This window comes from Aquarana catesbeiana, linkage group LG10 (assembly GCF_042186555.1).
Source record: "Aquarana catesbeiana isolate 2022-GZ linkage group LG10, ASM4218655v1, whole genome shotgun sequence".
Classification (NCBI taxonomy): domain Eukaryota; kingdom Metazoa; phylum Chordata; class Amphibia; order Anura; family Ranidae; genus Aquarana; species Aquarana catesbeiana.
The window spans coordinates 238,225,590-238,238,030 of NC_133333.1; the positions used below are offsets into that span (position 1 = coordinate 238,225,590).

Genomic DNA, 12,441 nt, shown 5'->3' on the forward strand with positions numbered 1-12,441 from the left:
GATTGGGTTGGTCTTTAAAGGGCATTTCTGTGGGAGTAACCAAGGTAAGGTAGGTATAGAAATAGGGTGGCATTCACTTACAGTGCCGGGAAAAAGTATCCATACCCCTTGAAATTTTCCAAATTTTGTCATGTTACAACCAAAAACATAAATGTATTTTATTTACGATAGACCAACACAAAGTGGCATATAATTGTGAAATGAAAGAAAATGATAAATGGTTTTCAACATTATTTACAAATAAATATGTGAAAAGTGTGGTGTGCATTTGTATTCAGCCTCCTCTACTCTGATACCCCTAACTAAAATCTAGTGGAACCAATTACCGTATTTATCGGCGTATAACACGCACCCCAAGTTTAGGAGGGAATTTTAAGGAAAAAAATGTTTTACGGAAAAAAACTTACATTTAAATGCCCATCAATGCAGCCTTGCACAGCGTCCATCTGCATGCTTGTCCAGTGTCATTTGCAGCCTTGCAGTCATTTGCAGCCTTATCAGTGTCCATTTGCAGCCTTGCAGCTTTGTCAGTGCCCATCTGCAGCTTTGTCTGTGTCCATTTGCAGCCTTGCCCAGGCTGCAGTTAAACTGCAGTGACTTGTCAGTGTCACTGCAGTTTGAAAATGGCGCAGCTGGCGCCGAAATACATAGCCGTGACTTGCGACGGCTCTCGGCCACTTTCGGCTCCACTCGTAGTCCCGCCCGGGATGGGGGTGACTGTGAGCGGAGCGAGCGCCGCCCATATACAGATAGCCAAGTGTACTCGGCTAGGTTCGGCAAGCTCCGCTCACAGTCACGCCCAGTCCTTGTGTCCATCATAGGGCGGGATTGTGAGCGGAGCTAGCCGAAACTCGGCCGGCGATCGCTCCGCTCAAGGTCAGCGGGGGATCGCCGTATAACACGCACTCGCGATTTTCCCCTGATTTTAAGGGGAAAAAAGTGCGTGTTATACCCCGATAAATACGGTACCTTTAGAAGTCACCTAATTAGTAAATAGAGTCCATCTGTGTGTAATTTAATCTCAGTATAAATACAGCTGTTCTGTGAAACCCTCAGAGGTTTGTTAGAGAACCTTAGTGAACAAACAGCATCATAAAAGGCCAAGGAAAACACCAGACAGCTCAGGGATAAAGTTGTGGAGAAGTTTAGAGCAGGGTTAGGTTATAAAAAAAATATCCCAAGCTTTGAACATCTCACGGAGTACTGTTCAATCCATCATCCGAAAATGGAAAGAGTATGGCACAACTGCAAACCTACCAAGACATGGCCATCCACCTAAACTGACAGGCCGGGCAAGGAGAGCATTCATCAGAGAAGCAGCCAAGAGGCCCATGGTAACTCTGGAGGAGCTGCAGAGATCCACAGCTCAGGTGGGAGAATCTGTCCACAGGACAACTATTAGTCGTGCTCTCCACAAATCTGACCTTTATGGAAGAGTGGCAAGAAGAAAGACATTGTTGAAAGAAAGCCAATGGAAGTCCGGATTCCAATTTGCGAGAAGCCATGTGGGGGACACAGCAAACGTGGAAGAAGGTGCTCTGGTCAGATGAGATCAAAATTAAAATGTGGCAGAAAACGAACACTGCACATCACCCTGAAACATGGTGGTGGACCGTGGCAGCATCATGTTGTGGGGATGCTTTTCTTCAGCAGGGACAGGGAAACTGGTCAGAGTTGATGGGAAGATGGATGGAGCCAAATACAGGGCAATCTTAGAAGAAAACCTGTAGAAGTCTGCAAAAGACTTGAGACTGGGGCGGAGGTTCACCTTCCAGCAGGACAACGACCCTAAACATACAGCCCAAGCTACAATGGAATGGTTTAGATCAAAGCATATTCATGCATTAGAATGGCCCAGTCAAAGTCCAGACCTAAATCCAATTGAGAATCTGTGGCAAGACTTGAAAATTGCTGTTCACAGACGCTCTCCATCCAATCTGACAGAGCCTGGACTATTTTGCAAAGAAGAATGGGCACAAACGTCACTCTCTATATGTGCAAAGCTGGTAGAGACATCCCCAAAAGGAGTGTAATTGCAGCGAAAGGTGGCTCTACAAAAGTATTGACTCAGGGAGGCTGAATAAAAAATGCACGCCACACTTTTCACATATTTGTAAAAAATTTGGAAAACCATTTATCATTTTCCTTCCACTTCACAATTATGTGCCACTTTGCCATTTAAGTTTTTAGTTGTAACACGAGTGGAAAATGTCATGGGGTATAAATACTTTATCAAGGCACTGTAGGTCCAAGGTCACTCAAAGGAAACTCCTGGATGAAGTGTAGAAGTGGCAAGGGGGCAATGTAAGGGACTAAGTAATAAGAGTGGAGGTTTGGAACGGAAAGTCCACTGTTCTGTGTTACCACTGCACAATGAACAGTGCTGTCACCCTGTTATGAGGAAATAGAAAGACAACGGATCTACTGGCAGGATCTACAGGTGAAAAAATTATGTTATGGGGAACTCCTATGAAAAAAAAAAAAAGAGACAGTGTTAATGCTAGTAACAGACTGCACCGTATATGTAACTTTTTGTTTTGCCTATAGTTCATTTTAAAGCCTAACTTCAGCTTTGCTATCACTTTAAATAGTTTGTTTGGGCCAGGAAAAAGTTCCTTCACCAACCACTTCAGCCCCGGAAGTTTTTATCCCCTTCCTGACCAGAGTACTTTTTCGATTCGGCACTGCGTCGCTTTAACTGACAATTGCGCGGTCGTGCGACGTTACACCAAAACAAACTTGACTTCCTTTTTTTTCCCCACAAATAGAGCTTTTTTTTTTGCTGGTATTTGATCATCTCTGTGGTTTTTATTTTTTTTTTTCCTCAGTTTAGGCCGATATGTATTCTTCGACATATTTTTGGTAATAAAATAAAATGCAATAAGCGTTTATTGATTGGTTTGCGCAAAAGTTATAGCGTCTACAAAATAGGGGATAGATTTATGGCATTTTTATTATTAATTTTTTTTATTAGTAATGGCGGCGATCTGCGATTTTTATCGTGACTGCAACATTGCGGCAGACACATCGAACACTTTTGACATGATTTTAGGACCATTGTTATTTATATAGCGATCAGTGCTATAAAAAATGCACCGATTACTGTGTAAATGACACTGGCAGGGAAGGGGTTAAACACTAGGGGGCGATCAAGGGGTTAAATGTGTCCTAGGGAGTGATTCTAACTGTAGGGGGGATGGGCTCACTACAACATGACAGATCACTGCTCTCGATGACAGGGAGCAGTAGATCTCTGTCATGTTGCTAGGCAGAACGGTCTGCCGCTCCATGACACGATCGCAGGACACCAGCAGACAGAGCAATACGTGGCGGGCGCGCATGCCCACTAGCCCCACAAATTAAAGGCCATTTGCCCACCGCTGCCATTGTGCCGACATATATATATCAGCGTGCGGTGGTCGGCAAGTGGTTAAGAAATGCAGCTGCTGTTGGTGCTTTACAAACTGCATGTAGCATAAGCTACCTACCTACAGTATATAGCACTGTATTCTGGTAGCAGTACGGGGGCATCCTGTCCTATTCACCTAACAAAACTGAGTCGGGCTGAGCGTTGCTTGTCGATTCACAGCAAGACTTGTATTTTTATGAGTGAATACAAGGCTTCCTGCGATTGGCTGCGGTGGAGAGGTAGAGGGATGATGTCATAATCACCACCCTAGCCAATGTCAGGAGCTTGTTGCTCACTCCAACGCACGCGGCAATACCTCACATGTGTGGTTTGAACGGCGTTTACATATGTGGGCGGGACTTGTGTGTTCTCCTCTGTTCGCGAGCTACCGGGGTGCTTTAATTTTTTTTTTCTTTTTATTGCTTATTCTACTTTATTTTTTTTTTATTTTTACAGTTTCTCTTTTAATTTATTTATTTTGTATCAATTTTATTCCATTACAAGGAATATAGACATCCCTTGTAATAAGAATGGTGGGTGACAGGTCCTCTTTATGGAGAGATGTGGGGTCAATAAGACCCCACATCTCACCTCTAGGCTGGAAAGCATGAGATAAAAAATTAATAATGCACGATCCCGTGCTTTCCAGCCGCGATCGCGGCTTGGTTTACAAGCGCGGCCCAGACGTGATGTCATAACGTTCGACGGTCATCTGGTTCCTGGAAATCTCTATGATCGTGATCCGGCAGTGGCCAATTCTCTCTCCGATGGCACGGGAGAAGCACCGGAGGACGGCGAGAGGGGGGGGTGTCCCCTCCTGTCGTCTGTAAGAACGATCTAGCGGCTGAACTGCCGATATGATCGTTCTTACGGTGCACAGAATCGCCGGCTGAAAAAGAGGATATCTGACTGAAAGTCAAGGACGTCATATGACGGCCTTGGGCTGGAAGTGGTTAAGCCAGCCAAGCCTGCAGTCTCATGCTTCTGAGAGCATTTGTTACATGTGCTTCCACCTCCCTGTTTGTCTGCCCTGCTTTGCAGTTTGGATTCCCCTGTTTATGGCCTTAGATTGGAACTTGGACTATTCTCTGAACTTTGCCTGCCTTTTGACTACAGTGTGGACCCTGACTATTCTGATTCTTGCCTGCCTTGTACCTGGACTATCAATATACCACTCTGCCTGTCTGCCAACCGCAAGCACCTGTTTGCTGTGCTCTGTTCAATTACCTGTTTACTGAGCTCAGGTCTGAACCTGCCCCGGGGTGGTGGCCAGGCACTATAACATTGTGTAAAAGACCGTGGGGGCAACCGAGTACCGGTAGTCCTTCTTGCCTTATGGGAAAGGGGGCTGCTAAAGTTGAAGAACGCAGAAGCCAGCTATAGTGCCTGACCACCTGTGTTGGAGTAGGCATGACAGCCAATTAGAGGAAGCCTTGTATTTATTCTTAAAAATACAAGACTTCTTGTGAATGGCTGAGCAGTGCTCAGTATGATTTAATTTTGTGCAAGGATTGGGGCAGGAAGTCCCCAAACCGCTGCCGAAACACAGTGCTGTAGATCGTATATAGCTGATGCTACATACAGTTTACACAACAATAACAGCAACTGCATTTCTTAGTGAAGGAAATAGCTTAGGCCAGTTGGACCCAAAAAACAATTTAAACTGATAGCAAAGCTGGAGTTAAATTTTAAAGAAGTCCAAGAATGCAAGATCTGTGGACAGGGGCAAAGCGAGTTACCTGATGTGCTTTGCTTCTGTTCCCCTGATCCAGAGAACTTAATCTGCAGATAGATATAAGGTCTTGGCATGCTTCTGCTCATGGCTAGCATGTTGGTGAGGGCAATACATATTTCTATGTGGCTGTCTCTGTCAACTGGCTCAATGCAAAACAAGCATTCTATTATAATGTATGCAAGCAAAGATTTCACTTACAGACAACATCCAGGGACAGTCTTCCACTGGTCTTTTCATTGACCACGTTCCTCACGGTGCAGGTGTACCAGCCGGTGTGTGCTCTGGTGACTGGTGATAGGACAAACATGTTGTCTGCGCCCTCCTGAACTTTAGATGTTCCCTCAAAAACAGTGTATCTCTGCCAGATGTATGTAACAGGCCTTGTTCCAACCTCAACCGTACACGTCATATGAACTTCTGTTCCTTCTATCGGTTTCTCTTTATCGATTGTGAAAGTAGGGGTTACAACTGGCACTGAAAACCAAACAAAGCGCAAAATTAAAAACTTTAAATAAATAATATTTCCACAGTCTCTTATTTCATTCAAGCTCAGGGGTGGACAAAATAATACAAAAAATAATACAAGATTCAGCAGCCAGTTTCCTATAGAAGGCAGTACCCCCCCCCCCCCCCCTCCAGGCAGCCAGAAAACGTTTCCAATCATGTGACTGGTCTCTCCAACTGCAGCCCCCCTGCTCCAAATTAATTTTAACATGGCTTTGCTTACTTAAGAGCCCTAAAATAAGTGAAGCACTAAACAAATTTGTTAAGCACAGCACTTTTTTTTTTTTTTATTATAAATAGGGTTGCACCGATACCACTTTTTTAAGACAGAGTACAAGTAACGATACTTTTTTCAAGTACTCGCCGATATCGATTACCGGTATTTTTTTTTTAATATCATGTGACAGTGGCACTAATATGCAGCACTGATAAGGTGTGGACTGTGTCAGTAGTTTTTTTATATTTTTTTACAATTTTATTTTTTATAATTTGGTTACATTTTTGTTATTATTTTTTACAATTTATATATATATATATTTTATCTATTTTTTACATTGCTTTCTTTTGGAGGGGGTGTCAGTGGTTTTATTATTTTATGTTTTATTACTTTTATCATTTTAGTATTTACTTAGTTATTACAATTTTTACTTTTTTACAGTTTTTTTAAATCAACGCGACGTCTCCCCTTCGGGACAGGGACCGATGGACACAAATTCCCCAGTCCCTTTCTCAGCAGCCTCAGCTGCACTGAAGATGAATGGACAGCAGACAGAGGCTTTTGTTCATTCATAAACTGAAGCATCGTAAACACACTCTATGATTGACAGCTGCTCCCCTTTCCTGGCCCTGACCTCACCCATGCTCCTGGTAGCAGCTTGTAAAGCCAGGAGTGTTCTGCAAAGACTGTTTACATGTGAGATTAGGCTTTTGGAGACTCAAAAAAAGCATTTGGGATAAATGGCCATTTTGGAAAAATTCAACATCGCAAACAATGGCATTTTCACAAAACAAAGAACTCCACCTGAGTCAATACAGGTAAAGGAGAGATTTGGCACACCAAGAAAGGAAACCAAATCTAATTATGTAATAAACAGCCCTTTAAAATAGTCCTTAAAGCGGGGTTCCACTCAAATTTTCAACTTAATCTTACCCCCTTCAGTTAATTGCATAGATGTTCAAATGCCCCTAGCAAATTTTTTTTATCGCTGTAATTACCTTTATATTGTACTTTATTGTGGCACTTCCTGTCTCTCCCTCCCGTGGGAGTAGGCGTGTTTATTGACTTTCAAGATTCAGTGCGGAACGCCGCCCTGCTAAAATCTCGAGAGATCTTGGAACCGAGTGACGCCGGTCACGTGATGAGGGCGTGTCTGTTATCTTTGTTGTTTTGTATATGTTTGGTTGCCATCACAACAGGGCGGGAACTTCCGATGCCGCCGCCCGTTGTGATGGCAACCCGGAATTTTACGGCGCTGCTCGCTGTAAACAATGAGCATGTGCCGGGACGAGCAGTGAATGCTGGGAGCTCAGCATTCACCGCATCCTGGAAATCAATGCTTGTAGGCTTCACATGCCCGCAAGCAAGATGGAAACGGCCAGCATCACATTTTATAAGTTTTTCTTTAGTACAAAAACAGACAGAGGCGGAAATATTACACCCAAACTGTGAGTATTATTTTGGGATTAGCAAAGTGTCTCAATGACCTAAAAAAAAAAAAAAAAAAAAAATGATTGGTCGCCGGACTCCCGCTTTAATTTAAAATGTTACTAAACCCACACCAGTAAAATCAGTCTGTATATGCAGTAAAGCATCTTTGTTATACTCACTGTGGAACCTAAGAGGTTAATCATCTGCATTGCATAAAAAGGCTATTTTGAACCTGTTTTCTCTTAACCTCCCCTTCTTCCACTGTCCCCAATCTATCTGCTCAGAGAACAGAGCCTTGGGGACAAGCTGCACATGCGCAGTTTGGTGTGTATTGCTAGAGTTTTTTCCTTTTTTTTCTCGGAAGGGTGCATGTGATCAGCACAGGGCCAATCAGCACTATCCAGACAGAGGGTCAGGGGTCCAGCTGCTTTATAGGACAAATAAGGGGGGGAAGAAAACGTCACCTGTAAGCTTTAACCAGACACCAATAGAAGTCACAAGACTAATATATATTGCTGATGAGAAAGGGTATCTAGAAGTTTAGATTTACTAAAATATTTGCATTTCTATGTTCTGTGTGCCATGGGAGAGCAGATATACCGAATGCAGTGTCCTGGGTTTAGTAACACTTTAAGTCCAAAAAAGGCTAGTCCAACACTGTAAGCCCAGTGGCTGCTTGCTCCAAGAGCTAAAAGCAACTCTGCACATGAAAAAACAGAAAAAAAAGCAGCGCCATTTGAGTGCAGTATTGGACATGCAACTATTTTTTGGTTATCATCCTGATGAAGGAGCTCGAAAGTCATGTTGGAAGATCAACCTTCTTCCTATCGACAACTTTCTCGCAGAGTGCAGCAGATTTTCCTCAAGAATTTGATGGTATTTTGCCCTGTCCATTTTTCTTCTATTCTGACAAGTGTCCCAGTCCCTGCTGCAGAGAATGAGGCATGGATGGATGCAAAATACTGTCAAATTCTTCAAGAAAATCTGCTGCCCCCTGCCAGAAAGTTGTCAATAGGAAGGTTTACCTTGTAACATGACAATGACCCAAAGCACACAGCAAAAATGACCACACAGTGGTTGAAGGAGAAAAAGGATGAATGTCCTTGCATGGCCTAGTCAGAGCCCAGACTTAAACTCCATCGAAAATCTGTGGAATGATTTGAAGACTGCAGTCTACAAATGGTCACCATCAAATCTGAACTTGAGCAGTTCTACAAAGAAGAGTGGGAAAATATTGCAAAGTCTAGATGTGCAAAGTTAGTAAGTTAGTAGAGACATATCCCAACAGACTAAAGGCTGGAATTAAAGAAAAAGGTGGTCCAACAAAATACTGACATAAAGGGGGTGGGGGTGGGGGGGGATCCTTTTTTCCAAATCAGTGATTCTGTTTTTAAATACATTTTTCCTGACATGTTGGTGTTTTATCTTTCACTTGGATGTTATAAGTTGCACTTATAAACATAGCTGGATAAAACAAACTGTGTGTCTTCATTTCACGCTGCAAATCTCTCCCTGTGCTTGGGTGGGTTTCCTCCGGGTACTCCGGTTTCCTCCCACACTCCAAAGACATGCTGGTAGGTTAATTGGATCCTGTCTAAATTGTCCCTAGTATATGAATGTTAGTTAGGGACCTTAGATTGTAAGCTCCTTGAGGGTAGGGACTGATGTGAATGTACAATGTATATGTAAAGCGCTGCGTAAATTGATGGCGCTATACAAGTACCTAAAATAAAAAAAATAAAAAAAGCAATAAAATGTGATTATTTTAAAGAGGGGTGATTCTTTTCTATACCCACTGTACCTTTGCCATTTGTTTTGCTGACCTGTTAAATGGCTGTCACCAGAACAGAGTTTGAGAGGATATCCTCCAGTGGAAACACAGATAGCCATAAACACCTGACATCAGCCTTTGATTATACAGAATCACTATAATTGGAAACAAAGTTTTCCTTACCTAGGACTACAAGGTCAATGTAGACTGCAGGCAAGCCTCCTTTATAAACCACACAAGTGAACTGCCCCTCAGCCTGCAGAGTCAGTTTGTCAATGACCAGGGTGCTGTCTATCAGGCCGACGACTCCCAGCTGTGCAGCGTCCTCACTAATCAAATCTCCCCAAGCAATGAAGACAGAACGATTAGTTCCCAGCGCAATAAAGGACCAGACGAAAGTGACAGAAGAATTAATTTCCAAACATCTGAGTTCCACAGATTGGTCCAGTACTCCATAGAGTGTCTGTGTGACCGGGTGCGTATTCAAGTTCAGGCCTGGAAGAAAGAACAAAGAATTTCTGTAAATGCTCAGGGCTCAGTTCTGGTCTCACACAGTCCATGCTACTGCTCCAAGACAGAGGAAACCTGACCTATATCTGTGAAATAAGACAAATATTTGTGTAAGATCTGTCCCCCACACACTTTACAAATGAGACAATTTGACTTATGTACACATAATAAAAGTGCTGATGCATCCTTAACCACTTCAATACAGGGCACTTATACACCCTTCCTGCCCAGACCTGGTGGGGCAGGTGACAGGTACTCTTCATTTGGGGGGGAGATCAGTGTACTGTACGTTTTCCTCTAGGTCTCCTCCTCACACACAGAGGAGGAGAACCCGGAAACGGCGCTACATCTGTTTGTTGACATGTGTGACCGGCTGTGATTGGACACAGCCGGTCACGTGGTTAAGAGCCAATTTCATTGGCTATTTACCCTGATCGGGGATGGGCTGTGTCCGAGGGACCCGCCTCATCCCGATCGCCATGCTGCACGCCCCCAGGGGCACATACGCACGGCGTGCACGCAGATCTCCAAAGTGACCGGCTGTGATTGGACACAGCAGGTCACATGGTAAAGAGCCAATTTAATTGGCTCTTTATCCAGATGGGAGATGGGCTGTGTCCGAGGGACACGCCTGATCCCGATCGCCGCGGGCCCCCCGCTGTAGCTGCGAGAAGCAGAGGACGTCATATGACACCCGCCCATGATGGGAGAGTGTTTCTGCGGGTGTCATATGACTGTAGGCAGGTATGGAAGTGGTTAAATTGTATATCCACTTTTGCAGCCAAACTGGGATAACACCAACTTTATATTTATAACATGTTCCCATTAACATAACTTAAAAAATATTTTAAAACATTGCTGGTTTTTAAAGCGGAGATCCATCCATGTAAAAAAAAAAAAAAAAAAAAAAAAAAAAAAATTCTGAAAACCTCTCCCAGACCTCATCAATCTTTAGCTGATTTTTAATGTTCTGACACCCTGTAAAGCCTCATTTACAGGGGAATACTTAATGCATACCCGTGTGAGGGCCATCTGACTGCATGAGGATACACAACTGCACCCACGCAAATGTCAAATAGGGAGCAGCGGCTATGTCCGTGGAGCTGCTACATCCCAATCAACATGTAGGGACCGCCTGTATGGGAATGCATGAAAAACCTGCACATCCTTGTGCAGACAAACATGACCATTGAACAGGTGTATGCTTAAGTACGCCCGTGTGAATAAGAGGTAATACTCACCTTAAAGTGGAGCTCCAGTTAGTTTTGTGTTTATTAAAAGTCAGCAGCTACAAAAACTGTAGCTGCTGACATTTAATAAACAGACACCTGTCCCAGGATCCAGGGATGTGCCCGCCTGAGCCGTCCCTTCCCTCTGTCTTCTGTCCCTGGCATCAAATGTGGGCATCCGGCTGTGACAGCTTGCGGCTTCACAGCTGGGTGCCCACAGCGCATGTGAGAACCACGCTGCACATTGTGAATGCCCGAAGTCTTCTGGGACCTGTGAGGTGTCCCAGATGACTGCGGGGAGGGAGGAGGAGAGGAGAACTTCCACCACTTGGATCCCCGAGGTGATCTGAGCAGAAGTAGGCGCAGGTACCTGCCAACCCCCCCCAAAAAAAGTGCCACTTGGGGAGGAGGAGGATTCATACTGGAGCAGTCCGTGGTGGATAATACTCAGAGGAGATTGGTGTTTGGGCTCTAATGACCACCTATAATTTCGTGGTCCATTCTTAAAAGGTAAGAGGCTTGGCTTGTTGTGGTGTTGGTGGAAGATTATTGCTCACCTATAAGTCAAGATTCACTCACCTATCGGGTGCTTCCCGGGATTCATGGACTTTTTCTCTCTTTTTATGGACATTTATGAGCTGCATTTCTATTTTCCAGAAGTCTATTGCCCGGCTCCTACCTCTCCTTTAATACCTGCGAAAAGGTTGTCTATTATGGGTCCCAATGCTAGACAGCTTTTACACAGATATACATAGAGATTCTTTAGCGCAGTGCCTGACCAGGAGACTTCTGTACGACTCCCGGCAGACTGCATTGTGAAGATTCCATAGGAGTGGGGACATCTAAAATAGCACTTGGGGAAGTTGCTGAGAATTGTTTGCAAAGCCAAACCCTTTCATAAATTATAGAACAGATGACAACTCTGTGGCTTCTACTGCTGTCTGAGTCTTGGTGGGGGTGATTCACCTACCAGTGACACCAGTAAACTTGTTCCAATGACAACTGAAAATATTTTCTCTAACTTCCTGTAGTCACCAGAAGACAGGAAGTAAAGGGATATCTCCCCGGTATGGCACAGATAGAAAGGAAAAACCTGACATGGGTTTTGAACCTTCCCTAATTTATTCAAAATGAAAACCAAAACTGAATAAAAAAGAAAAATACACAGATCAGCCATCACTTTTTAACCACTAACAGGTTAAAGTGGAGTTCCAGGCTAGATCCTCTCCCCCTCCTCTCCTCGGCGCCATCATGGTAACTGTGGGCACCCGGCCGTGACAGCTTACGGCTTCATGACCGGGCACGCACTGCGCATGTCGCTCTGCACTCTCCTATTGGCCAGCCGATCTTCTGGGACCTGAGTTGTGTCCCAGAAGATTACTGGCAGGGAGGGGCCACCTAGGGAGAGAGGAGTCACCTAGGCGGCCGAAGATAGGAAGCAGGAAGTGGGACAGGAAGTCCCACAAAAAAAAAAAAGGGAGTACATACCCCCCCCAGCCAAAAAAATGACATACCAAATGTGGCATGTCAGGGGGCGAGGAGTGCTTAAAGCTTTTTAAGTGAAAAACATTGGTTATCTTGTTACAATGGAATCTGAAAGTCAGTGGGATATATTAGGCAGTAAATAAACATGTT

The 12,441-nt window shown here is 44.1% G+C and overlaps 1 protein-coding gene across 1 annotated transcript in view; it reads right to left on the bottom strand.

The window, feature by feature from the left end:
- Positions 1–11,450, bottom strand: part of VSIG10L2 (V-set and immunoglobulin domain containing 10 like 2) — a 102,279-nt gene extending 90,829 nt beyond the window's left edge. The window contains exons 1-3 of the mRNA XM_073601154.1: positions 11,386–11,450; positions 9,251–9,585; positions 5,343–5,618 (exon numbers count right to left, since the gene is read on the bottom strand). Of these exons, the coding sequence (XP_073457255.1) occupies positions 5,343–5,618; positions 9,251–9,585; positions 11,386–11,450 (676 nt within the window). The remainder of the gene's footprint in view (positions 1–5,342; positions 5,619–9,250; positions 9,586–11,385) is intronic.
- Positions 11,451–12,441: the final 991 nt, after the last annotated feature.